The following is a 26,488-nucleotide window of genomic DNA, read 5'->3' on the forward strand; positions in this document are numbered from 1 at the left end:
TGAACCATTTTTTAATTTTTTCTTACTTTATGGGTTCCTTTATTAATTAATGAACTAAATAAAATCTTTGAATGTGCTCAATTTATATTTCTGTCAGTCGTGGTTTTATCTTTTAAAAAGAATTATGCTTTCACAAGACCCTGGTGGCAGAGATGGTTTCCGGGCCCTAGCCTGCTGTCACAGGAACTTCCCCCCAGTGGCCCAAGGGCACCCTCTCTCCTTCCTCTGCTGAGGGCTCCCCCACCCCCATAGCCCCAGAGCTGCCCAAGCCCCAGGCTTTTTCCTCTCCCCGCTTCCCATCTCTCGCCCCTCTCCTTCCTAGTGTAGGACTCAGGCTCTGGGGTGGGGGGACCAGGGGTCTAAGTCACTAAGAATATAGAATCAGATAAATAGAGTTGTTTGATCTGGCCTGGGAATTTGGTGATCATTATAAACTTGCTTCTAACAGAAAAATGCAGTTCAAGGGTCAAAAGAACTTGGAGTTCCCTACAAAACGTTTCTGGGTCGTGTGAGCAGTGTTCTGAGGATAGTGACGTTGGCCCGGTTGTGTGCCTTGTTGAATGGAATGGATATAAAACCATTTACGTCTCTGATGTGAGCCCCAGGGAGGAAGACCCAGCTGCAGCCGCCTTGAGAGCGCTCACCCACAGTGTCCGGCTTGGTGGCCTGGATGTGCAGGTAACCACTCTCCCTCATCACAGTGTAGAAGATCTTCTCCTTAAAGGGGTACAGCAGCTCCATGTCCCTCTCAGTGTAGCCAAAAAGCCTCCCGAAACGCCGCCCCAGCAGAAGGCTCAGGGTGAAGAAATTTCTCATAACCAAAGCCATGTTCAAATGCAGGCCTTTCACGTGCCTGAGGGCAGAGAAGGTGCACAGTGAGGAAAGGAGAGAGAAGAGACGGGGGAGGAACAGGCCACAGGCTGAGGAGCACAGCGCCAGCCCCCTTCATGCCCTGCCCCTCAGGGGTAGCCACAGGAGTTTGAAGAAGGGGATTTGAGAAAGATACAGAACTTCTAGAAAGTTCAAGTCAGGTCTCTCCCAGTGCTTGGCCCATCAGAAACGCCTAGTCCCTGACCTTCCCTCCCCTCGCTGGCCCTCTTTGCCTGGGCACCTGGCACAGACTCACCAGGCAAGTGTTATACCACACAGAGGGTGGCCCAGGTATAGCTGAATGACAGGGGACCCTCCTACCGCTCCCCTGGGCCCACAGCATCCCTGCCAGGGGCCACCAAAGGGATCCCTGGCTCAGACACAATACCCAGTGGGCAACATTACACAAAAGACCATCTCTTAGAGACACGTGACCATACACACCTGAAAGTGACCCTCACCTAGGCACCATCTGGGCCATATTGGTGCAGATCAGGGAGCCCCAGTCTCCACCTTGCACATAGAACTCCTGGAAGTTCAGCCGCTGCATCAGCTTGTAAAAGATCCTGGCGGTAGCCACTGAATTCAAGCCTGGTTGTGAGGGGGAAACAGGACAGAGTCACAGAGATGTCACTGTGAAATTCCTCAGGCCTGCCTCCCCCAGGTTGAGATAAGAGCAGCTTGCGGGAGGCTAGAAGGAATCCTGGGGCCCGAGGGTATGTGGGGTGCCAGCCTGGGAAGGCAGCTCCCTTCTCTGTGGAGGGGGCTGTGAGTGACAGCCACTCCTCTGCCAGGCCGGAAGGGGTGTACTCGGCTCAGGCCAGCCCCTGTGAGGTGTCCATGAGAGCCCACACTCACTGTGTGTGCTGTCTGGTCAGCCTGGCTAGCCTGAAACAGTCTAGGGCCCAGATGCAGACCTGCTCCTGAGTGGGGAAGTCATGAGAACACAAGAGTCCAGGCCCCAACCAGCACTGAACACCCTGACTGGTGCTCTGCCCGGCCCCTCCCGTCTGTACCCTTCAGATCTAAGAAAATGCGCTGGCCCTCTGCTTAAGACAAATGCCTCCTGGCTGCCTCTACACCCCAGTTCCAGACCTCCTCCCTCAGCATACTCCTCCTCGAAGTGCCTGATGGGGAATCTCACCCACACTGGGCAAGGACTGGGCAGACACAACCTCCAGCAGCCCCTACCCTTCTTGGAGGATGCCTCTGAGAAGCCGTAGCCTGGAATGGATGGGCAGATGACTTCAAAAACATGCTCGTCGCTCAGGCCGTGGCTCTTGGGGTCAGTCAGGAGAGGGATGATTTTATAAAACTCATAGAAGGAGCCAGGCCAGCCATGAACCATCAGCAAGGGCTTCGCGGAGCGGCCTGCGGGCAGCTGTGTGGGCTTCACATGGATGAAGTGGATGTCCAGGCCTGGGGGACAGGGACAGTCAGGGCTGGGAGGGGAGACAGCTTGCAGCTGGGGGGCTGCAGTCCTGACACGATGGCCCTCAGGGCATCCGGTCAGGCACTCCACCCTCCAGAGCACGGACAGTGGGTGCTCCACAGTTCACACCCGCCCCCCCATCATGGTATCGCTCACAGCGACAACAGCCAACACCTGCACTGTGCTGCCGGCCACACGGGTGCCCTCATTCGGCCTCCAAGACAACCTGGCAACCTGTTATCACCCTGTTGCACAGAGGCACTTGAGTGCAGAAAAGCTACTGTAGCATCTCTGACAAACAATAAAAACCAAACCTGTTGCTGCTGAGTTGATTCCAACTCATGGTGACCCCAGATGTTAGAGTAGAAGTGAGCTCCATAAGGTTTTCTTGGCTGTAATCTTTTGGCATAGTGGTTAAGTGCTACGGCTGGTAACCAAAGGGTTGGCAGTTCGAATCTGCCAGGCATTCCTTGGAAACTCCATGGGGCAGTTCTACTCTGACCTATAGGGTTGTTATGAATCGGAATCGACTCGACGGCACTGGGTTTGGTTTTTTGGTTTTAATCTTTACCGAAGCAAACACAGTCGGGGTTGCTGACTTAACTGGAACCTCCACCATAAGGGCTGGTTGACAGTGTGGTCTACCTAATGCTCTGTTCTGTTTCATTGTTAATCACTAATACCAATAATATGTGTTTGCCCTAGAAAACATGGATGAAAAAAGAAACAAATCTTGCGTAATCCCGCTGCTTGAAGGGAACACTGACTGTGCTGTCGGTCAGTCCATCCAGCCTTTTGTTGTTGTTGGTAAGAATCTTTTTATTTTACAACCGTTTTAGATTTATGGACAAGTGGCAAAGATAGTACAGAGAGTTCCCATATACTCACACCTAGCTTCCTCTAGAAGGAGCCCTGGTGGTGCAGTGATTAAAGTGCTCAGCTGCTAACGGAAAAGTCAGTGGTTCGAACCCACCAGCTGCTCAGAGGGAGAAAGACGTGGCAGTCTGCTTCTGTAAGGGTTATGGCCTTGGAAGCCCTATGGGGCAGCTCTACCCTATCCCATAGCGTTGCTGGGTCAAAATCGACTCCACAACAACAGGTAGCTTCTCCTGCTGGTAACATCTTACCTCAGTATGGTCCACCTCTCACAATGAATGAACCAGCTCTCACACACCGTTATGAACTAAAGTCTATACTCAGATTTCCTTAGTTTTCTCCTAATACCCTTTTGCTGTGCCAGGGCTCCACCCAGGACGCCACATTACGTTTAGTTGTCACATCTCCATAGGGTCCTCTTGGCTGTGACAGTTCAGACTTTAAAAAAATACTTAGAGGACACAGTTTTAACAAAAAAAGAACCGTGCATACATTCTATTTGGGAACTTACTTTTTCTTTGACTTAACAGTATATCCTGGGTATCCTTCTATGTTGCTCAATTTGCTCTTATCCTGCAGTTTATTTTAATGGTGTGTCCTTTGTAACACACTGCATGATGTGAGGTTAATTTTTATTCAAATTCTACCACATTATCATTTGAGTTTAAAATTAGAAACCCGCATGCTTGAGTATGCCTGGGCCAGCCCTGGATTCCGCTAGGAGAAAAGCAGATGCTGTCTCTGGGGAGGAAAACGGGTAGCTAGGGGTGGGCAGGAGGGGACCTCCTTTGCCCTGCATACTTTTTGATTTTTATACCTTGTGCATGTACTATACATTTAAAAGAAATTTTTAAAAAACTCACACCACCCAATTTACCGTCTGCCCCTATTTCCCTTTGAGGAAGGAAACGTTCTCTCCCTGGGTTTTGCTGTAAGTCTGTGGAGCCAGCATCTCTGAGCCAAGGTTGCTGGCTCAGAAACCAGGAGCCAAGTGGACTTAGGAAGGCAGTGCTGGGCCTGGTGGGTGATGGGGTGAGGGCTCGGGAAGAGGGTCCCTTCACAATCAGAAGGCCGAGCCCGGAGAGCAGCCACTGGCTGAAAGAAGAAAGGACAAGTTGGGAGTCTGGACACCTCGGTACTGGCCCTGAACCTCTTCCTTCCTGATTACTCTGGGCAGATTCCTCTTCCTCACTGGATGTGCTGGGGCTGGATTTACCCACTGGCCTCTGAAGCCCCTTTAAGCTCTAAAATTCTGGGAAAATAAGGGACTGATATACTGTGACGGGAGGCACAGGGCATCAGTTAGAAGCTCATCACAGAATAAGCCGAGAAGTGGCAGGAATAAAGAGGCCAATGGTGAGGCTGCTGGTGACCAGGTTGAGCCTGAGGAGCTAGGAGCACAGGGGTCAAAAGCAGGGACAGAGAGGACCCTGAAAAGCTCAACACATGTGAGGAGGATGGCAGCAAATAGAGGGAGGAGGTAGGTCTTCTAGCACCATCCCCAGGCTAGGGGTCCCAGCAAAGGAGATGAACCTGAGTCCAGCTCTTCTTGCAGAACGACTCCATACTGTAGGGACCAACCCATGGCCAGTCCTGTAGGGACCAACCCACGGCTAGTCCGCCAGCCCTAGGGAAGTGCACCAGAACGCACATGGGCTAAGCTCCCTTTGGAGTGCTTGTACCTTGAAGGAAGTTTTGTGCTATAAACATCTGACATCCCGTGATGTCCTTAGGAACTCCAAGGTAGTACAAGGGTCATGCGTTCAGGAGAGAAACAGCGCTTTGTCTCCTCCTGCCTCTAAGTCTTTGAACATACTATTCCCCCCTCTTGGACCACCTTCCCTACACACCTGGCAAACTCCTATTCATCCTTCAAGTCTCAGCTTAGATGCTGCCTCCTTCAGGAAGCCTTCCTCACACTGCCAGGCAGAACATGGGCTCACAAAGCACCTGCCGCCTCCTCCCTCATAGCAGCCCTCTCAATTATGTGCCGTAATTGCCCCCGGGCAGCCCGTGAGTTGTTAGAGAAGCTGGGGACCGTGTCCTCTCTGATTGTGTGTCCCCAGTCCCAGCAGACTGTCTGGGTACAGAGGTGCCCTGACAACACTGTTGGATGGATGCTAAAGAGTTGGGGCAATAGAAGGACCAAGTCGCACCCAAGGAAGCCAGGTAATTTGGCAGCCAGGATCCAAACAGCAACCTTTGGAAATTATATGCAAGGACATGAAGTGTCCTTGTTGGCTTAGGACAGAAGATATCAACTCTCTAAAGGACACAGCAATCCTCGGAAGGAGTTTAAATTTGACCTCCCCCTCTCCACCCCCCGCCGCCAAAAAAAAAAAAAAAATGATTCCGGACTTTTTTCTGTTGCTTCTGACTTAGCTCCAGGAAGGGCTCCAGTTCTGGGACACTCACTGTGATTCTGCTTAGAACCCAGAGGATGAGCCAGGCTCCCCACATTCGCCAGCAACCCCATTCTCCCTCAGCCCTAGCCTCCTCACCTCTGGAGGGCAGGGCATTTGGCTGCTTCTCCAGATCAGAGTTTCCATCCATCCTTTCTTGCCCTGAAGTTGTTGTTATATGCCATGGAGTCAGTTTCGGCTCATAGCGATGCTATAGGACAGAGTAGAGCCGCCCCATAGGGTTTCCAAGGAGTGTCTGGTGGATTCGAGCTCTTAACCATTGCACCACTAGGGCTCCTGAAGAAGGAACTACCATTTCCTCATCACACAACAAGGCTCGGTTACAGCCAAGTCCTTCCCGCTTGAAAGACAGCATCCCAACCTCCCAGCTAGCTGCAAGCCCTGCTTGCTACATTGTCCATGTGAGGTTTTGGGTGACCTTGAGGATGGTCTTTTTACTTTATACGTAAAAGAGAATACTCAGCAGTTACTTTGGTTTTAAAAAGTAATATTCAATTTATTAAGGTTATGAATGAAAAGACCTAGTTTTTCTCCAAGCATGCAGCTTACAAATCTTAGTCTATATATTTATCAATCCATCAAATGTTGAAAGTCCCTCTTCAGGAATCTTTGATTAATGGGTGGTTGCATTTATAAGCGTGCTTGATGACATTCCTTTAAACACTGTAAACCGCATTTATGATTTCAATTTCCTTTTTTAAGAACTTTAGTTGATCTGACTGTCCAATAAACCTTTCACATACTTTAAGCAATTCCTAGAATTCTGATAAATTAAATGTACAATATGGTGAGGCTTAAATATGCATTATTTCAATACTGCATATAAACTCAGTAAGCTTTCCATATAAAATCACAAATCTAAATCCATTACTCAATTACACATTTTAAATTATAACTACAAGTCTAACTCGTTACTTGAAAAGGCCAAATTCTTTTAAGTATTACAAATATTTGAAATCCCAAACATGCACAATTTCAACCTAAAAAAGTAGCAGTGTTGGTTTCATTTTCTTATATTTCCATGTTTGATTCTAAATCTTTCTGGGATTAAAAGAGATTTTTCCACTAAGGAAACTGTTGACCTCATTCCAAATGATTTGAGATTACCTTCCCAAGAAAATTTTGAGAGATACTGTCTTGCCTGGGATACAGCTGGGACTTGAGGTCAAGAGCTGAAGATAGAGCCATTTTTCTTAGGGCCTCGACCAACACGCTGAGTACCTTTGACCAGTCACAGGATCATGGACTCCAAACCAGCCAGAAATGGTGAACCCGTCTAAGGCCATGCCCTGATCTAAGTCTTATCTCCACACTCTCAAGGAAGTCTCTATGCCTCACTTAAGATAGTTATATCACTGGACTGCATTCTGCATTTTTGTTTTAAAATTATTTATGTGTTTTACTATCCAGCTCTAAGGACCATTGGGTTTGTTGAGATTTTGCGTTCTTTTTGTATGTGGGTAGGGCTACAACTTATATATATTCCAGTGACCACTTAATTGGACTCCGGGTCTCCCCAGCTTTGTCTGACTCTAAATGGCATCATGCAAGAAGGCCGCTCCCAGGACACACACCCCACCTCCGGTTGGGGATTTGGAAACCTACCTTCAATCTTCGTCTTGAAGTGAGGGTATTTGTTGAGAATCTCCACCTGTTTCTTCCAGTCAAATTCATTCCTCCAGTAGGAGAGGATCTTCTTCAGATAGTTGGAGTTGAAACCGTAGTGGAAACAGCTGTCCTCCAAAGGTGCGGCTAAACGGGTCTTATCGATCCTCCAGTGTAAGTCCTGAAGGGGTGGGCAGGGCACAAGAGAAAGCTTGTTTCGGGAAGATGGAGCAAACCCCGAAGCCAGTGCACTAGAGTAGTGGAAAGCAAAGGTTCACCGGCGAGGATTAGGGGCCCAGGTCTGCAGACTTGTGCTCCGGGGTGGCCAGCTTTATCCCAGAAGAAGCCTCCACATTTCCTACAACAGTGACTATTCCCAAAGTGTAGGTGTCCCTCACTTTCAACTTCAGGTTTACGCCTCATCTTTAATTTTTTAATGTATGAACGACACTCATCTTTAATTTACCTAAGCTTATATACTTTTTTTTTTAGGCTTTGCAGGCTGCAACTACTCAGTTCTACCCTTGTAGCTTGAAATCAGCCACAGATAATACATAGATGAATACGTGTGGCTGTGTTCCAATGAAACTTTATTTATTCAACAAAGTTTGAGTGTCATAATTTTTATGAGTCACAAAATATTATTCTTTTGGTTTTTTTTAACCATCTAAAAATGTAAAATTCCTTCTTAGCCTGTGGCCACACAAAAACAGGGAGCGGGGCCATAGTTTGCTGACCGCTGATAATACAGCATCAAAGGATACATTATAACCCAGTTGGGTAAAAATTACAGACCAGGGGAGAGGGTGCAAATCAAATGGACATGTGGCAGATTAAAGACGCCAGCCCCAGTGGAGACAGTTCACATCTGCTCACGGAACACCCCAAGCCTTCCGAGGGCTTCGTCCCAAGTGCTTCAGCAACCCCTAGGTGATTTCAGAAATCTTACAGGGAGTCTAAGAACTCACTAAGGGACTTATTCTCAGGACTCAGACTCTGTCCTAAATAACTAGGCCCTAGAGAGTCTCTGGGTGTTGGTGGTATGAGTCTATCCACAGGTGCCTTAGAAGAAAGGCCTGGCAATCTACTTGCAAAATATCGGCCATTGCAAACCCTGTGGAGCACAGTTCAACTCAGACATGCACAGGGTTGCCATGAGTTGGAATCAATGGCAACTGGTATATCTACATACCAAAGGAGTCTCAACCTGGTTTCTCTTGATGACCTCCAGTTTCTATTTTTTAATCCCTTCCTCCTCTGAACTCTCATGACTTCCTACCATGGCATTTATCCCTATTCATATGGCATCTATCCCTATTATGGCACTTATCCCTATTAATCTTTCAGCTAACTTTTCTTCGTGCACATTCCTTTTCTCACCTATCGGACTATGTGCTATTTGAGAAGGGTCTCTCTCTTCTTCCTAGCACCCAGCAGAGTGCCTGCTCACAGGAGGTGCCCAAATACCCACAGAATGAAAGAAAGAGTGGATAGGGACACTCCAGGTCCCACCCACCCCCTGGTGTTGCGCAAGCCTAGCTCTTCTGTGAGGCTGCTCTCTTACCACCCTGCCCCACTGGTCACCGCCCTACTGACTCTAGCCCTGTGCAGTGGAGAGGGCAGTGGCTTTGGAGTGAGACAGGCCTGAGTTCAAATCCTCCTACTTATTAACTTGGACACCTTGGACGATGGGCTTTTACGTCTCTGAGCTTCAGTTTCTGCGTCTGTAAAATGGGAACAATAGTCCTTGCCCTTCAGTATTACTGTAGGGCCCGAATGTGATAATGAATGGCTGGGCACACAGTGGGTGCTTAATCGACGCTGGCCCTGCCTTTCCAGTGGTACAGTGTTTATGCCAGCATTGCCCCACTCTTCACCCAGGACCGAGGGGAACCTGCCCACTTTCTCCCATGAGCCCACTCCTAAGGTTTCGGGTGGGACACGAAGGAGGTGAAAACAGCTGCTTTCTGTGAGCACTTAATTGTGTCCAGCTGGCACCCGCTCTTCCCCTGGGCACTGCTGGGGCCTTGGGGAGGGAAAGGAGACTTAGAGGAGGTGAAGGAGCAGAAGCCATGGGGTAGGCAAGCCGGGGGTGCCTCTCTGGAGAACCTGTGTCTGCTCAGTGGCGGAAGAAGAGACACACTAAAGGTGGGGGGGGGGGCCCACTTCCCAAGCTCCCAGCCCCTCCCAGTCCAGCTGCAGGCCCAACCCCCAACCCCACTCTCAGGTAAACCACAGAAGGGGCTTCCCCACCCTCCCTGCTCAGCCCTGCCTGGGAGAGGGTGCCTTACGTTGATCTCCTCGTCGGATGTTTCCACCCTGAAGGGGCGGATACTCGCATCCTCCTCAGTGGTGGGCCTCGTTCCCGGCCCCCACCACCCATATTCAAGGGGCAAGGTTTCTTCCTCATCCCGGGAGACAAACCAGTAGATGACAAAGCCCAGCACAGAGGCAAGGAGAATCTCTAGCCACATGACTCCTGAAAGAGGGGGGAGGTTCCATCAGCAACAGAGACTACCCGAGCCCACCCCAACCCTAGGGCCAGAGACGCCAGACTCCCACACCCAACCTTTGATTTTATGTGTTTCTGAACTAAAAAAAAAAAAAAATAATAATACAAGCATAATACAGAAAAATCGGGAAATGAAAGAAAATCACCCATAAGCCTACTAAATTATGAAACTGTTATTTGGACTGGAAAAACATGAACTGGGGTTGATCTCCGACAGCCCTTGGTGTTGGGACTCCATTTCCGTGGCCTCCTGCGTCCATGAGGGACTTCTGCTCCAGGCACCTGTGGGAAGGTTTCTCTCACGCCCTCTCAGCGCCCTCCCGCCATGGGCAGAAAGTGGTGGGCTCTGGAGAAAGACACAGCCTGTGGCCCAGCCCCCTTCTCTGTCTCTCTCTTTGAGGGCCTCTGGACATCCAAGGGGCAGGAGAAGTCTGGGTGCTAAGCAGTTAGGTTCCCTTCACGGGTGCATCAGGAGGCCCAGCCACAACTCACATCCCTGCCGTGTCTCGATCCCCATTTGTCTGATTCCGTGTCTTTTTTCTCAGAAAGGGGAGAAAGAGGAGCTCCAACCCAGCACCAGGAAGATCCTGGTCTAGGATTTTTCTCTAGCTCCTCATCTTCCACATTCCCAGGGAAGTAACCCCAGAGAACATGCCACAGGTCAGAGGGGGTGGTGCTGGCCGCAGTGCAGTTAGGACCCACTGGGGGAGAAAGCACCCTGTCTGAGCCAAGGCACCACCACTGACTCTGTCCTGGGAGCCCAGGGCAAGAGAGGCCCAGGCCCTGCGGGGGAGCCTGTGCGCTCGCTAGTCTACGCTCATGCTCCCCATGTTAGACATACAGAGCCCTCCCCTGGACCACAGTCACCTCACCTCATACCTAGATGACCATGACAGCTTTCAAGGGAGGCAACCTCCAACCCCATGTCTCAGGTCACTGGCACACGTTTCAGAGCCACTGCAGCGTTCTGGACATACCTTGTGTGCCCAGCCCTTGATTTGTGGGGAAGAGTTGGCTCACCTCCCTCTGCACTGTGAAACTTAAAAGCCTCAAGGTCTCACTTTCTCAGTACTGACTGTGAGCCTCGATGTGCCCGAGTCAACGCCTTTGCCACCCCAGCAGGGAGGCAGCATGTGGTTTGCTGGCGCCTGCTCTGCCCCTAGCTTTTCTCTTTCAATCCCAAGTCTGACCCCAGGTGCCCTATATATGCCAGCTAATGGATACGTGGCTGATGCCAGCACTCCTACAATTAAAACAAGGTAAGGGACAGCTGGTCCCTGGATAGCACTAAAGGTTAATGCACTCGGCTGCTAACCAAATGGTTGGAGGTTCAAGTCCACCCAGAGGTGCCTCGGAAGAAAGGCCTGGCGATCTACTTCTGAAAAATCAGCCACTGAAAACCCTATAGAACATGGTTCTACTGTGACGTACACGGGGTCACCATGAGTCAGAGTCGACGCCATGGCAACTGTTTTTTTTAATGAATAGAGAGAGGTGAGTCCCTTCTATTTTAAGGAATTCAAAAACTTCTGCAGGCTTCTTCCATCTCCAGAGAGACCCTACCCTTTGAGACGATGACGAAGGGCCAGCCACTAGCCTCAATGGTACCTTAAGGCAGGCCCAGGCTTTGAGTCTGTGGGTCATGCGAGGGGGCATTGAGTGGAGGTGGTGGGCAGAGGGCCCCAGCAGCAGAAGCAGGACACAGTCCACCTGGCAGAGACTGTCAGCGTGGGCAGGCAGGGACTGTGTCTGTTCTGGTCACGCCCTAACCATGCCCACCCAAGTGAGACACTCAGTCCGCATTTGTGCACACAGCACCTGTGGTGGAAGCTAATAGCACACATTTTGCATGAAGTTATAAAAGGAGCTGCAAACATAATGAACAATAAAGAGGGGTCAAGCAAACCCCAAGTTCCCAAGAGACCTTTACAGTCTGTCCTCCTTACCTGACTTCAGCAGAGAGAGGCCAAAAGCAGCGTGTCACTGTCCCCTGAGATAAAATACTCAACTTTCCCTTTTCCAGGCAGAATGATCCACCACTCTCACTTGTCCCCGTGGCCCTGCATCCTCATCTTTGAACCTTCCTCGGGAAGCAGGGAGCAGGGAGCCCTGCCTACAGCCACACTGGAAGGCCTGAGGCTGCCACACAGAGGCTGGGCTTTTGTACAGCCTCACAGGCCTGCTGACTCAGCAGATGTGCTGTGTGCACAGCGTGTTATCTCCCTGGACTTCAAACAGCAAATTGAACACGCTGACCCAGGGATGAAACGTTGAAGCCATCAGTGCTCAAGGACCCATCTCAAGGAATGGGCAAGGTCCAAAGCGAGGAGCACTACAGTAGCCCAGGGCGTAATGGCTAAAAATCCGAGCAAAGTAAAAGACTCAAAGAGAAATACAGAACCCTGCTACTCTGCACTTTCTTTAAGATAATAAGAATATTAATGCTTGGCTCAAAAACAGGGCTTCGGGATCACTGATCGGGGAGTACAAGCAGATTTTACTGCAGGTGCGTTTATTTGCAAGCCAGTAACTGCTCTTTGGAGCTCTGGTGGTGTAGTGGTTAACAGCCTAGCCACTAACCAAAAGGTCCTAAGTTCGAATCTACGAGCTGCTGCCTGGAAACCCCGTGGAGCAGTTCTACTCTGTCCCACAGGATCTCTACTCGATGGTAATGGGTTTTTTTTTTTTTTAACTGCCCTTTATTTAGTGTTGTTGTTAGTTGTCATGGAGTCAGTTCCAACTCATGTCAACCTATGTACAACAGAGCGAATCATTGCCCAGTTCTGTGCTGTCTTCACGATTGTTCGTATGTTTGAATCCATTGTTGTGGCCACTGTGTGTTTTGAGTGCCTTCTAACCTAGGAGGCTTATCTTCCAGCCCTATAGCAGACAATATTCTGTTGTGATCCACAGGGTTTTCACTGGTTAATTTTCAGATGTAGATTGTCAGGCCTTTCTCAGTCTAGAAGCTCCACTGAAACCTGCCCACCATGGGTGATCCTGAAATACCAGTGGGCATAGTTTCCAGCATCATAGCAACACACAAGCCACCAAAAGACAACAAACTGACCTACAGGCGGTGGTTAACGTCATAGCCCACACAAAGCAAGGTGCGCTGGGTGAGCCTACGTACCAGGTGGGTTTGCAGAGATGTGATAAAGCAAGGTATGTGCAAATCCACATGCCAAGGAGCCAAAATTCATCGAAGCTAACTTTCTTTTTCACTTATTTAAGGCAAGGATTAGAGCAGGCAAGGGCCTTGCCCCAAATCACATGGCAATTGTGAGGATTAGATTGGAAGCCAAAGATTAATTTCCCATCTGTCTTCCCATGTGCTGTACCCGCCTCCCCAATCTTGTCTCCCCTCAGCACCCCTCTTCAGCCCCGAGCCTTCAGACCTCCTCTCTGGGACTCCTGAGCACACGTGGCAATGACTGCGCAGGGTCGCTGCTCTCTGACTCAGCATACCTTCCAGGCCTGCGCATCTTTCCCCAAAAACTGAAAGAACAATAAACAAAACCTTCCCCGTTGCTGGGCACAAGAGGAGTTGAAGTTCATCTTGCTCTCGTGTGCTGAGTTCCTTTTGTTTGAGGATTTCTTTTGTTTTTATTGAGGCTTTATGTTTTTCTTCTTTATTTTGATGAGTAGGTTTGTTAACTTTCTTTGTGGTTACCTTGAAATTTACCCGTCTTCCTAGGTTTGAACCAGTCTATTATTACTTGGTATCACCTTGCCTTCCTCTCCATTAGAAAGTTCTATACCTACACTGGTTATTCCCTCTTTTATTGTTCTGACATTGTTGTCATTTACAGATTAACCTCTCTGGTTCCCTGTTGCAATTCTTTTGGTTTTGGATAGTCCTTGAAAGTTCATTTCCTAGGTTGGCATCAGGCTGGTGCAATCTTGCATCCTAGATTCAGGCTGCGGTCTGATGTTTATTCTCAGACCAAAGGACTCCCTTTAATAATTCTTGTAAATTTGGTTTGGTTTTTACATACTCCCTTAATTTCTGTTTATCTGGAAATGTCCTAATTTCACCACCATATTCGAATGGAAGTTTTGCAGGATTTGTTATTCTTGTTTGGCAATTTTTTTTCTTTCAAGGTTTTATATGTTTTATCCCATTGAGAGGAGCTGAAGTTGAATGGAGAAGAAAGTGGGTCAAGGAGCTCAGGGCCTGGCTTTTGCCCTGGAAGAGCGTGGGCCAGGTGTCAGACCAATCAGAATTCAAGCTCCCACTCTACCTTCAATTTAACTCAGCCACACGCTCTTCATCTGTAACCTAGTAAATCTACTAAACTCATGGCAACCCCACGTGTGTCAGAGTAGACCTGTGCTCCAGAGGGTTTTCAATGGCCGAGTTTTCACAAGTAGCTGTGCCAAGCTGCCCTCAGGAATTTGGGGAAAGAGAAGGTCCGAGGCTTAGTAACAAGGGCTCTGCCCTGTCTGCCCAGTTCCCAGAACCAAATCAATGGTGTGTGGGGCCAGCTGTTGGCTCTCGTTCCTCCCAGGGTGGCTCCTTGGGTTGGGCCAGTGGAGGCAAATACCACAGTGGGAGATGGGGGCGCTATTCACAGGAACCCAAGCCCAGCTGGACTCTCAGAAGCAGTGGGCCTGGGTGGGGAGGGGGTAGTGCTAGGCAGGTGACAGAGCTGTCCCCTCCCGAGGCCCCTCTCACTGCCACCAAGTACCTAACAGAAGAAAAGGGCTGCATCGGCCCACCCTCCATGGGGCCAGCCAGTCACAGCCACTGGACGTGGAAGCTGGAAGGGAACACAGCAGACGCGCGCCCAACCCCCTCACTTCAGAGCTGGGGAAACTGAGGCCAGAAGAGGCAGTTATTTGCCTCAGGTCACATGGCCAAGGATGGCACTTCTGGGATAAAAGGACAATCCCCGCACCCTCTGTGGGCTGTGGTAATTGCTCTTGGGCAAGTTCCTCACCCTCAGCCCTACTGACATTTTTGATCCAACAATGCTTTGTTGTGGGGGGCTGTCCTGTGCATTGTAGGGTGTTTAGCAGCAACCCTGGCCTCTACCCACTAAATACCAGTGAAATGTCCCTCCAATTCCCTCCACCCTCAATAGTTTGTGACAACTCAAAATGTCTCCAGACATTGCCAAATGTCCACAGAGGGGTGAAATCACCCTAAGTTGAGAATTACTGCTCTAGACCAGTGGTTCAACCTTATGGTACTTCAGAATCACCTGGGGAGGAGGTGGAGCCAAGAGGGTGGACTAGTCAGATGCACTAAGCCATCCTGCTGCAACAAAGACACGAAAAACCAAGTAAAATAGATGCAGACCTCAATCCTAGAACCCTGAACCTTAAATGAAGGGATAAAGTATTAGATTGGAAGCCACTGAGAAGAAGAAACTGACAGAAAATGGCAAAGGAATAGAGGTTCCCAGCCAAACAGTATGACTCAGCATGGCCATCTTGGCATAAAGCCAACAACCCTGCACACAGAAAAGCACCTCCACAGAATTCCCAATAGGAGATAGAGGTACTGCGCGGACATACCCAGGGCTAAGTAAGACCACATTTGCTGGCTGCAACTCAAGGAAGAGCCCAGACTCTCTCACCTGGTAATCACAGGTGCGCACTCCTATAACTTCTCCCATTGGTGAACAGCAGTAAGAACCGTCCCATCTCAGCAGCCTCAACTGCCGGGAACCACAGTACTAACCAATCCTATCCCCTTCCATCTATCCCCTCCATCTATCCCCCATGCTCCTGCCTTCACTACTCTTTCTGCCTCTCACCTCAGCCCTGCGGGCCAGACTGCCAGGCCCCTCCTGGCCGGCTCAGCCCCAACTTCGCTGTGCCCCGTTGCCCCAAGAGGAACTGGCTCAGACCCCCAGGCCCCTCCTGGCCAGCTGAGCCCCCAAGTCACTTTACTCTGCAGCCCTGAGAGAAACTGGCCTGCCCTGCCACAGGCCCTACTCCAGCCCCCAGCCCTGGTCTGGTTCACAATGCAGACAAATGACCTATCTCCACCCCTTCTCCCCCTGCTGAACCTACCCTGCTGCACCATAGCTGAGTGACTAGCCCAACACACCCGGACAAGGTGGTAAGAAATATCGTGCCAACAGATGAACGAGCAACAAAACATGCCTAGCCTGCTCACCCGGACGTAAACAAACCAAACAAAAACACAGGATGAAAAAACAAACCTATAATCAGTAAGTAAAGAATACCTGAATGTCTCAGAGACAACAGACAATATCAAAACATACAAGAAAAACAGGACAAGATGGCTACAGTAAGTGACCAAAATCAAGCACCAGATGAGCTTGAGCTGTAAACTTTCACCTAACCCACAATAAAAAAAAAAGGGGAGGGTACAAAATCAAAACGTTATCCCTATAGCTCAAACAAATAGAAAGAGAACAGCAAAAGAAGCCCACGGCCACCAGAAGAAAGGAAATAATGAAGACCAGAGAAGAAAATAAATGAAATAGAGGAAATAATAAAGACCAGAGAAGAAATAAATGAAATAGAGAACAGAAAAACAATAGAATCAACAAAACCAAAAGTTGGTTCTTTCAAAGAATCAACAAAATCAACAAACCACTGGCCAAACTAACAAAAGAAAAACAGGAGAGGATGCAAATAACCCAAATAAGAAATGAAATGGGGGACATTACAACAGACCTAACTGAAATAAAAAAGGATCATAACAACATATTATGAAAAATTATACTCCGACAAATTTGAAAACATAGAGGAAATGGACAAATTTCTAGAAACACACTACCTACTCAAACAAAATGACGTTGAAAACCCGAACAGCCCCATAACAAAAGAAGAGATTGAAAAGGTAATAATAATAAAAAAAAACTCTCAACAAAAAAAAGCCCTGGCCCACATAAACAGTATACAAAACATCACTAAAAATGCAGAAGAAAAAGCTAGGTAACTGGGAGCTCCTAAAAACCAAACACCGATGCTCATCCAAAGGCTTCACCAAAAGAGTAAAAAGACCACCTGCAGACTGGGAAAGAGTTTTTAGCTATGACATTTCCGATCAGCGCCTGATCTCTAAAATCTACATGATACTGCAAAAACTCAACTACAGAAAGACAAATAACCCAATTAAAAAATGGGCAAAAGATATGAATAGACACTTCACTAAAGAAGACATTCAGGTAGCTAACAGATACATGAGGAAATGTTCACGATCATTAGCCATTAGAGAAATGCAAATCAAAACTACAATGAGATTTCGGGTGGGAGAGAGATGCTGATGAAGAGCGAGCTAATTATATCAGGTGGACACTTGAGAGTGTGATGGCAGCTCTTGTCTGGAGGGGGGATGGGAGGATAGAGAGAGAGGGAAGCTGGCAAAATTGTCACGAAAGGAGAGACTGAAAGGGCAGACTCAAGAGGGGAAGAGCAGGTGGGAATATGGAGTAAGATGTATGTAAACTTATATGTGACAGACTGATTGGATTTGTAAAGGTTCACTTGAAGCTTAATAAAAGTTAATAAAAAAAAAAAAACTACAATGAGATTTCATCTCACTCCAACAAGGGTGGTATTAATCCAAAAAACACAAAACAATAAATGTTGGAGAAGTCGTGGAGAGATTGGAACACTTCTACACTGCTGTTGGGAATGTCAAATGGTACAACCACTTTGGAAATCGATTTGGCGCTTCCTTAAAAAGCTAGAACTACCACAAGATCTAGCAATCCCAGTCCTTGGAATATATCCTAGACAAATAAGAACCTTTACACAAACAGATATTTGCATACCCATGTTCACTGCAGCACTGTTTATGACAGCAAAAAGATGGAATCAACCAAGGTGCCCATCAATGGACGAATGGATAAATAAATCACAGTATATTCACACAATGGAATACTACGCTTGGATAAAGAACAGTGATGAATCTGTGAAACATTTCATAACATGGAGGAATCTGGAAGGCATTATGCTGAGTGAAATTAGTCAGCTGCAAAAGGACAAATATTGTATAAAACCACTATTACAAGAACTCGAGAAATAGTTTAGAGAAGATAATATTCCTTGATGGCTACGAGGTGGGGAGGGAGGGAGGGAGGGAGAGGGGTTTTCACTAATTAGACAGGTAAGAACTATTTTAGGTGAGGGGAAAGACAAGACACAGTACCAGAGAGGTCAGCACAACTGAACTAAACCAGAAGCAAAGAAGTTTCCTGAATAAACTGAAAGCTTTGAAGGCCAGCGTAGCAGGCTCAGGGGTTTGGGGACTATGGTTTCAGGGGACATCTAAGTCAATTGGCATAATAAAATGTATTAAGAAAACATTCTGCATCCCACTTTGAAGAGTGGCGTCTGGGGGCTTAAATGCTAGCAAGCGGCCATCTAAGATGCATCAATTGGTCTCAATCCATCTGGAGCAAAGGAGAATGAAGAATACCAAAGACACAAGGTAACTATGAGCCCAAGAGACAGAAAGGGCCACATAAACCTGAGGCCAGAAGAACTAGATGGTGCCTGGCTACAACTGATGACTGCCCCGACAGGGAACACAACAGAAGACTCCTGAAGGAGCAGGAGAGCAGTGGGATAAAAAAAATACAGATCCCAAATTCTTGTAAAAAGACCAGACTTAATGGTCTGACTGAGACCAGAAGCAACCCGGTGGTCATGGTCCCCAGACCTTCTATTATTTCAAGACAGGAACCATTCCCAAAGCCAACTCTTCAGACAGGGATTGGACTGGTCAATGGGATAGAAAATGATACTGGTGAAGAATGAGCTTCTTGGATCAAGTAGACACATGAGACTATGTTGGTTATCACCTGTCTGGAGGGGAAATCAGAGGGCAGAGGCGGTCAGAAGCTGGTGGAATGGACACAAAAAGAGAGAGTGGAGGGAAGGAGTGTGCTGTCTCATTAGGGGGAGAGCAATTAGGACTATATAGCAAGGTGTATATAAGGTGTATATTTGTTACAGTTGATGAACCAATATTTATCTTTTCAACAGTGCTGAGAACAAAGCACCTATTTTACTTGGCCTCCTAAGTTTTTTTTTTTTTTTTTTCCTAAGTTTAAAACTTTCCTTTGGAAGTCAGACCCAGAAAGACAAAAGTAAAATAAATAGCTCCGCTTGCATTACCTGTGACTTGCAAACATTTCACATTTAATCAGTCTTTTAACTGTTCAGGTCACTATATTTTCACTTCCTTCTTAATTTTTCATGGTGTTTCCTAAATGCTGCTTTTTTTTTTTAATTGTGCTTTCAGTGAAAGTTGAGTTTTTGCAGTATCATGTAAACTTTCACTGAAAACACAATTAAAAAAAAAAAGCAGCATTTAGGAAACACCATGAAAAATTCAGAAGGAAGAAAATACAAAATGAGAGCGCCTGCTTTATCATGCTAGCACCTGAAATTAGAGCTTAAGTGACCCTCTAGAAATTGCAGAAATATATTTTAGCCAACTAGCTTTTTTGTGGTTTGTCTTTGTAATGCACTCTCCATGATACTGACAAAATAATTGTGCTGGTCATCCTGAGATTAGAAGAACTAGATGGTGCCCGGCCACAACCAATGACTGCCCTGACAGGGAGCACAACAGAGAACCCCTGAGGGAGCAGGAGAACAGTGGGATGCGGACCCCACATTCTCATAAAAAGACCAGACTTAATGGTCTGACTGAGACTAGAGAAATCCCGGCAGTCATGGTCCCCAAACCTTCTGTTGGCCCAGGACAGGAACCATTCCCGAAGACAACTCATCAGACATGAAAGGGACTGGACAATGGGCTGGAGAGAGATGCTGACGAAGAGTGAGCTACTTGTATCAGGTGGACACTTGAGACCGTGTTGGCATCTCCTGTCTGGAGGGGAGATGGGAGGGTAGAGAGGGTTAGAAACTGGCAAAATGGTCACGAAAGGAGAGACTGGAAGGAGGGAGCGGGTTGACTCATTAGGGGGAGAGTAAATGCGAGTATATGGTAAGGTGTATATAAGTTTATATATGAGACACTGACTTGATTTGTAAACTTTAAATAAAGCACAATAAAAATTATTTAAAAATAATTGTGCTGGAAAAGCTGGGGTGGTGGCTGGGAGCCTTTCAGAATGAAAGCATTATTTTTTGGGGGGGGGGTCATGGTTACCTTCCCCAAGGAAATAAGTCTGCCTCACAAGGACAGTGTATTTTTTTCTTGTCATAAAATTTGTTGTTGGTTAGTTGCCATTGGGGAAGCTCTGACTCATGGCTGATTTTAAACACAGTGACTAGTGGCTAATAGTCACTTAGTTACCAGATGCTGAGCTTAGAAGGAAACCTAATGATGAGCGACAACTGTAGGAAAAGTGGCGTAGTGGTTAAGAGCTCCCAGTTCAAATCCACCAGCCACTTCTAGGAAACCCTATGAGATAGTTCTGCTTTGCCTACAGGATTGCTATGAGTCGGAATGGACCGCAACGACTTTATACACAGTTTAATTTCCTAATAAATTTTTTTTATACCAAAGGCACGTTCTGGGCATGCATTTATGAAACCTGAAGAAAATCAGGAATGAGTGTGCAAGTTGAAGAAGTTAGTTGAGAATATAGTGACCTGAACAGTTAAAAGACTGATTAAATGTGAAATGTTTGCAAGTCACAGACAATGCAAGTGGAGCTATTTATTTTACTTTTGTCTTTCTGGGTCTGATTTCCAAAGGAAAGTTTTAAACTTAGGAGGCCAAGTAAAATAGGTGCTTTGTTCTCAGCACTGTTGAAAAGATAAATATTGGTTCATCAACTGTAACAAATGTATCACAGAAATGCAAGATATTATAGGACAAACTGTGACGTCTCTAGGGAGGTGCGGGGTGACACTGTCAGAGGAGGTGACAGCGTGCGAGGCAGCCAGGCAGTGCTGGAGCTGCGCGTCCTGCCCAAACCGCGGATACATGCAGGCGCCGGCTTGCAAGCAGGAGCCAAGCGCGCACGCCAGCCTGGGCCCTGTGCGGCGCCCTAGTCCTCCATCTAAGGGCGCACCCGCGGGGCTCCGGCCAGGCCTCTAGGCGCGGCTTGGCGGCAGATCTCCCTCCCTCCCACCGCCCTTGAGACACTGCCCTTCCCCCGTCCGCGACTGCGCCAGGACCCGCGCTGGGCCCAGGAGTTGGGTGGCCATCTCCGCCCTTCTCACGCCAACTCCCAGGAACTACGCCTTTCTCCAGGTGGGGCGGGGACGGGCCGCGTGAGCACTGCCCCTGGAGGGATGTGCCAATCGCATGCACGCCAGCTTGGGATGAGGGGGCGCACGGCGCGAGAAGCCCCCTCTGTTCCAAGGCCCCTTCCCCTCCCTAGCCCGAGAGCTTCGCTCTAACCCTTTCCATTGCCACCCGGAGCTACCTCGCAGCCCAACTGGCTGCCAATTTCTCTGACACGTCAAAGAGCCAGCAAATCCATGTGCCAAAAGGGAACCTCGAAGGCCAGGGGGTCTCCGGTGGAGGTACCCCCAGGTTGCAGCATGCCTCAGGTGGCCCTAGAGGAGGCCCAGCTGTTAGTGAGCGCTGAGTGGGAGTGCGGATCCACCATCCATTCCCGGCTCTCTATCCAGGCGCCCGGGATCCTGGGGGTTGGGCCAGTCTACCGGCGCCCCTGACGTTCCGCCCCCTTCCCCCATGACCTCAGGGCTGGGGTCGCTGCGCTTCTCACGGAGCCAGAGCAGGGACTCAGTAACCCGCAGGAAGGAGGTCATCCCCTAGCACCCCAGTCTCTGCCTGCCCGTCGGCTTGCAGAAAGAGAGGCACTTTTACGTCCAGGGAATTACTATCTACACAAGAACATTACTAAGGATTTTGTGGGGCCGGCAAGAGAAGAGGTCCACGTGTTACCAGAATAAGGTTCTTGCCTCTCACTGGTCAAGAATGAGCAGGTAAGGCACATAGTTTTCCACATGAGCAAAGCTTTATTGCAGAGGCTTGCAAGCGGATAGGTGGAGGGCCTAGAGCAACGCTTACCCCTGTCTCACAGAATAAAAGACAGGCCCCAGTTTTTAAAAGTTCTTGGGCGGGAAAAGATTCATGTTTACTCATAGGCACAGGCGGGAATATGTTAACTAAGGTGCGCCTGCAGCAGCTTTCCAAGATGGCTCCCATCCTGGAGGCCTCTGGGATTCCTAGCAGGACTTATTATGGGGTGTCACGCCTGCACAGTCTCCCTCTCCCCAGGTTTGATTCCCGGCTGGGGCTGTAGCCCCTCACTGCCCCTGGTGGAAGGTCACACAGTGGTCACAGGTGTATGTTCTGTGCATGTCCCTGGGCCCGGTTTTCTCCAGCTGCTTCTGAAAGGCAACTTTAAAGAAGGTTGCTGGCTATTTTTAGATACCCTGCCCCATTTTTCTGGGGAATGGCTTTGTTTTTGTGCCCTGGCCCATTTCTTGTTACTTCGTATGCAGATTTTGGGACCCCTCTGTTCTCTGTCTTACTAAGTCTCTAGGTTCCATGTTCAACCCCCATTACCTCTCTTATAGTCTATTTCTCTTCTACTTGTTTCTCCTCTAACCACAGCAGAGTCTTTGCTATTTCTCAAACAGGCACCCTGCAATCTCAGGGCCTTTGCCACTGTCTTACATGGGTGGCGAGGGTGACACTATGAGTTACCGCGTTGGGTGACACCAACCCTAGTGACGCCACGGTGAACAGTATGGCGGGGGGGAGTTTATGGGAGCTCTCTGTACTTCCTGAACAATTTTTCTGTAAGCCTAAACTGTTCAAAAAATAGTCTACTTTAAAAAAAAAAGTAAAAGGAGAGAATAAAAACAAAACAAAAACGTAAATTAGTCCAATGATTTAATTGAACTTAGTATTTCTGTAACATTTGGGGCAAAAATACAAGTTTTAAAATATATGTATGATTTAAGATTGATATTGAAAATGCAAGTGAATTATTTTCCTATAATTTGGTCTGTAACGTGCTGATAAGTCTTCTTTTTTGGAAAATAAATAAGAGATTTGGACTGGTGCCTTGCTACCATTATTTTAGGTTTTCTATTGTATAAAGCCTAAAAGGAGCCTGGGTGGCTCAAGTGGTTTGTGATCAGTTCCTAACTCAAAGGTCGGTGGTTTGAATCCACCTAGCAGCTCTACAGAAGAAAAGGCCTGGCTAATTGCTTCTGTGAAGATTATAGCCAAGGCAACCTTCTGGAGCAGTTCAATTTTAACACAGGAGCTGGCTCAATGGCAGCTAACAACCACAACAAAAATTATATAAAGCCTAACATAATCCTAACTAATTGAGAAAATCAGGGGGAAAAGAAAATATATCAAGTCCCCAGGTAGACAATCTCTCAAGAACTAATTCTCAAAGTACAATTAAAAAAAAAAAAAACTAATTCTCAGTCTTCAAAAGTTTCCTTGCTATATTAATGTTCTACCTCTGAAACACATTACCAATAAGGTTTTCCTTCTGCCCTAATCAGATAAAAAGCATGTTCTCAGAGAGCAGACAGATGCACCAGGTGGTCCTTTTTGAAGAGGTGCCCTTAGGGATGAAGCCCTGAGGGTAGAAAGGGTATCATTCCACTTAACTCAAAGTACACAGACTTCTTTAAATAAAAAGTTGGATGAAAAGCAATCTTTAATATTTGTCCAAATGTAAAATACACACAGCCTTCCACCCAGGAATTCTACTTATAGGAATTTATCCCCTGAATGTATTATATATTGAACTTGCACTTACGTAAAGTAACATAGTATATTGACAACTTTTTTTTTTTTTTTTTTTTTTGGTAAAAGCAGAAGGTTGCAAACCACCTGAGTGTCCATAATCAGGGACTGGTGAAATTAGTTCTGACAAATCCATACAATGGAACAGCAACTAAAAACAAAGCAAATCTAAATACGCCGATACGGAAAGATCTCTAAGATATAAAACAAAACAAACCAGTCCCACTGCTGGAGAGTCGATTCCGACTCATAACGACCCTATAGGACAGAGTGGAACTGCCCCATAGGGTTTCCAAGGAGCGGCTGGTGGATTTTCACTGCTGACCTTTTCGTTAGCAGCCAGGCTCTTAGCCACTACACAACCAGAGCTCCTAAGATACACAATTAAATGAAAAAAGCAGGGTGCGGAAAAGTGTATGTGATGAGCAGGCGCCATTTGTTTGCACCAACAAACACATACACTCATGCTGAAGGCTATCTCTGGAAGTTTCCCTAAGACACTGGTAACAGCAGTGACTGCCTGCAAGGAGGGACCTAGGGAGCTAGTGAAGGGGTCGGAGCAAGCATTCGCTGAACGTGCTTTTGTACCTTGAAAAGATTTTTTTTTTTTTTTTTTTACCAATTGCATGTATTATCTACTCAAAAATAAAATGATTATACATGTTTTAAAAATATGAAACCATCAGGTCAAGTCTTCGCCGTGATTCCACTTTAACTGTGAACTGGACGCCTTCACCACACAAGAAAGACATGCTCAAGCAGCTGCGGCTGGGATGTCTTCTGCCTAACTTTCTCTGCCCAAGTGCCCATGGGACAAAAGGGAATCCAGAACCCACAGGCATCAGAAGGCCAGAGGCCTGGTGACAAATGTCAAACTGGGCAAACAAAGCTGGCCTGGCTGAGTGAATGGGAGAAACAGTAGGTGCCAGAGACTGGTGTTCAGATGTGGCCATCCTTTCCGTGAACGTGGCTTGTGGCCACCGCTGTGCACATGATGGACACGTGGGCGTCTCTCACCTAGACCTCCTCTGAACTAAGACCTGGATCCCCACCTGCCAACTTGATGACTGCTCCTGAGCATCTCAAAGCCTTCTCCAGTGCATCTGAAATTGTACTGTGATCCTGTCCCACTGAACGCTGTCTTCTTCTGGGGTTGTGTCTCACAGTAAACTATCTACCCTCCCACTGCCAAGCCAAAACCCGGGTGATGTCCTTCACACCCCTCTCCTCCGTCCCACCCATATCCAAGCCAACCCATTAGCAAGTTCCGGCAGCTCTACCTCAAAATACATCTAGAATCCATCTCTACCACCACAAACCAGCTCAGGTTCCTGGGGTCTCTCCCCTGGACCACACAGGTGGTCCACGCACACCTGCCCTGCCCGCTTCAACACACTTACTGCTCTGCAGCCAGGGTGAGCTTTTGGAAAGGCAAGTCTGGCCATGTTACACCTAGCCTGCTGCTAGCAAGTCGACTCTGACTCACGGAGACCCAAGGTGTGTCAGAGTAGAACTGTGCTCCGTAGGGTTTTCAGTGGCTGATGTTTTGGAAGTAGATCACCAGGCCTTTCTTCCAAGTTGCCTCTGGGTGGACTGAACCTCAAACCTTTCAGTTTGCAGGCATTTGCAATACCTGGGGAATCCTGACCATGTCAAACGCCCTAATAAAACCGTAAATAACTTCCCACTGCCCTTGAGACCAAACAACTGGTAACGTGGCCTTCACGCCCTGTGTGGTCTGACCTGCCAGCCTCTCTGCCCTCCGTTGTCCAGCTCCCTCACTTTCTTTCAGTACTTTATACTCACCTTGCTCCCTCCTGCCACAGGGCTTTGCAAATACTGTTCCCTCTGTCTGGAATACTCTTCCCTCCCCATCTCATTTCATTAACTCCTGCTCATCCTTCAGGTTTCAGATCAAGCAGCCCTTTCCAGGCAACCTCTCTTGGACTATTTCAGCACAGCACACCTCTTATTCCGAGCCCTTGCCACTGTCATGTGGGTCTGTGTGGTTCTGTGATTGAGACTGGCACCTCCACTGGAAGTAAGCCTCTTGTGGGCAGAGACTGTGTCTGCTTTGGCTTCCCTCTGTATTCCCAGTGCCTGGCATTTACCAGAAGCTCAGAAAATGTCTGTTGAATGAGTGAATGAATTTTAAAATTCTCTGAATAACAGCATAGAAAATTATCAGAATTCTTGAACAAAAAGATGGCTGAATTCTCCTTAAGGAATAACACACAACCGACTTCTCTGTCTAGTTTGTAGAGAGACCATAGGATGCAGGAAAGGGGTTGAGTAGATGGCACGTGGTACTACAGCAAGTTTTCCCCAAAAAGAAGACTGGCAAACCTGGACCCCAGGTGCACTGGGATATTAATCAGGTTTCTGGGTCTAAAAAGATGAGAATCAGACCCAGGAGCTTGCAGCACATGAGGGGGTGGGCCAGCCAGCCTGCTCTTGGAGACTCCCACCCCCAAACCCAGGCACATGGTCAGAGCCTCACAATTGGAAAATGCTCCTAACATTGTAGCAAGGTGCTAGCTAACGGTGACTCAGCATTTACCGTGTGCAAGCCCTGGCAAAGTGCATCACGAGGCTGAACTCCAGTGTTTTTCAAGAACAAAGACTGAGATGGTGGCACAGCCCTGAGATTCTGAGGCTCTGGCATCCATGCTAGAAACTCCTTCCTCTGCTGTGCTGTTTGCCTGACATTTTCCTGACAGTGACCCAGACTCAGACTCTCACCAGCAGGAAAGCCTGGTGCTCTGCAATGCAGTGAATTGCTTTTATATGGCTTGTCTAGTCATGATCTTGTAACTTCTACAAAATGAATTGGCTGGGACTAAGTAAAAAAGGTTTGGAAGACTTTTGCAGTGACTGGACCATTTACTATGCAAATAAGGTGACTATGCCTACCACAGGAAACCCTGGTGGCGTAGCGGTTAAGTGCTATGGCTGCTAACCAAAATGTCAGCAGTTCAAATCCACCAGGCGCTCCTTGGAAACTCTATGGGGCAGTTCTACTCTGACCTGTAGGGTCACTATGAGTCAGAATTGACTCACGGCAATGGGTTTGGTTTTTTTTTTTTTTTTTGGTTTTATAGGCTACCACCAGA

General features: G+C 47.8%; 1 protein-coding gene across 4 annotated transcripts in view; it reads right to left on the bottom strand.

Moving 5' to 3' along the window:
* EPHX1 (epoxide hydrolase 1) overlaps positions 1-26,488 on the bottom strand; it is a 79,444-nt gene that overhangs the window by 6,779 nt on the left and 46,177 nt on the right. For all 4 annotated transcript variants that reach the window (XM_003410934.4, XM_064276818.1, XM_064276820.1 and 1 more), the window contains 5 exons: positions 9,498-9,685; positions 7,207-7,387; positions 2,062-2,289; positions 1,332-1,461; positions 645-853 (listed from right to left, as the gene is read on the bottom strand). In XM_003410934.4, the coding sequence (XP_003410982.1) occupies positions 645-853; positions 1,332-1,461; positions 2,062-2,289; positions 7,207-7,387; positions 9,498-9,680 (931 nt within the window). In that variant the 5' untranslated portion in view covers positions 9,681-9,685. The remainder of the gene's footprint in view (positions 1-644; positions 854-1,331; positions 1,462-2,061; positions 2,290-7,206; positions 7,388-9,497; positions 9,686-26,488) is intronic.

Source organism: Loxodonta africana, chromosome 25 (assembly GCF_030014295.1).
Source record: "Loxodonta africana isolate mLoxAfr1 chromosome 25, mLoxAfr1.hap2, whole genome shotgun sequence".
NCBI lineage: Eukaryota > Metazoa > Chordata > Mammalia > Proboscidea > Elephantidae > Loxodonta > Loxodonta africana.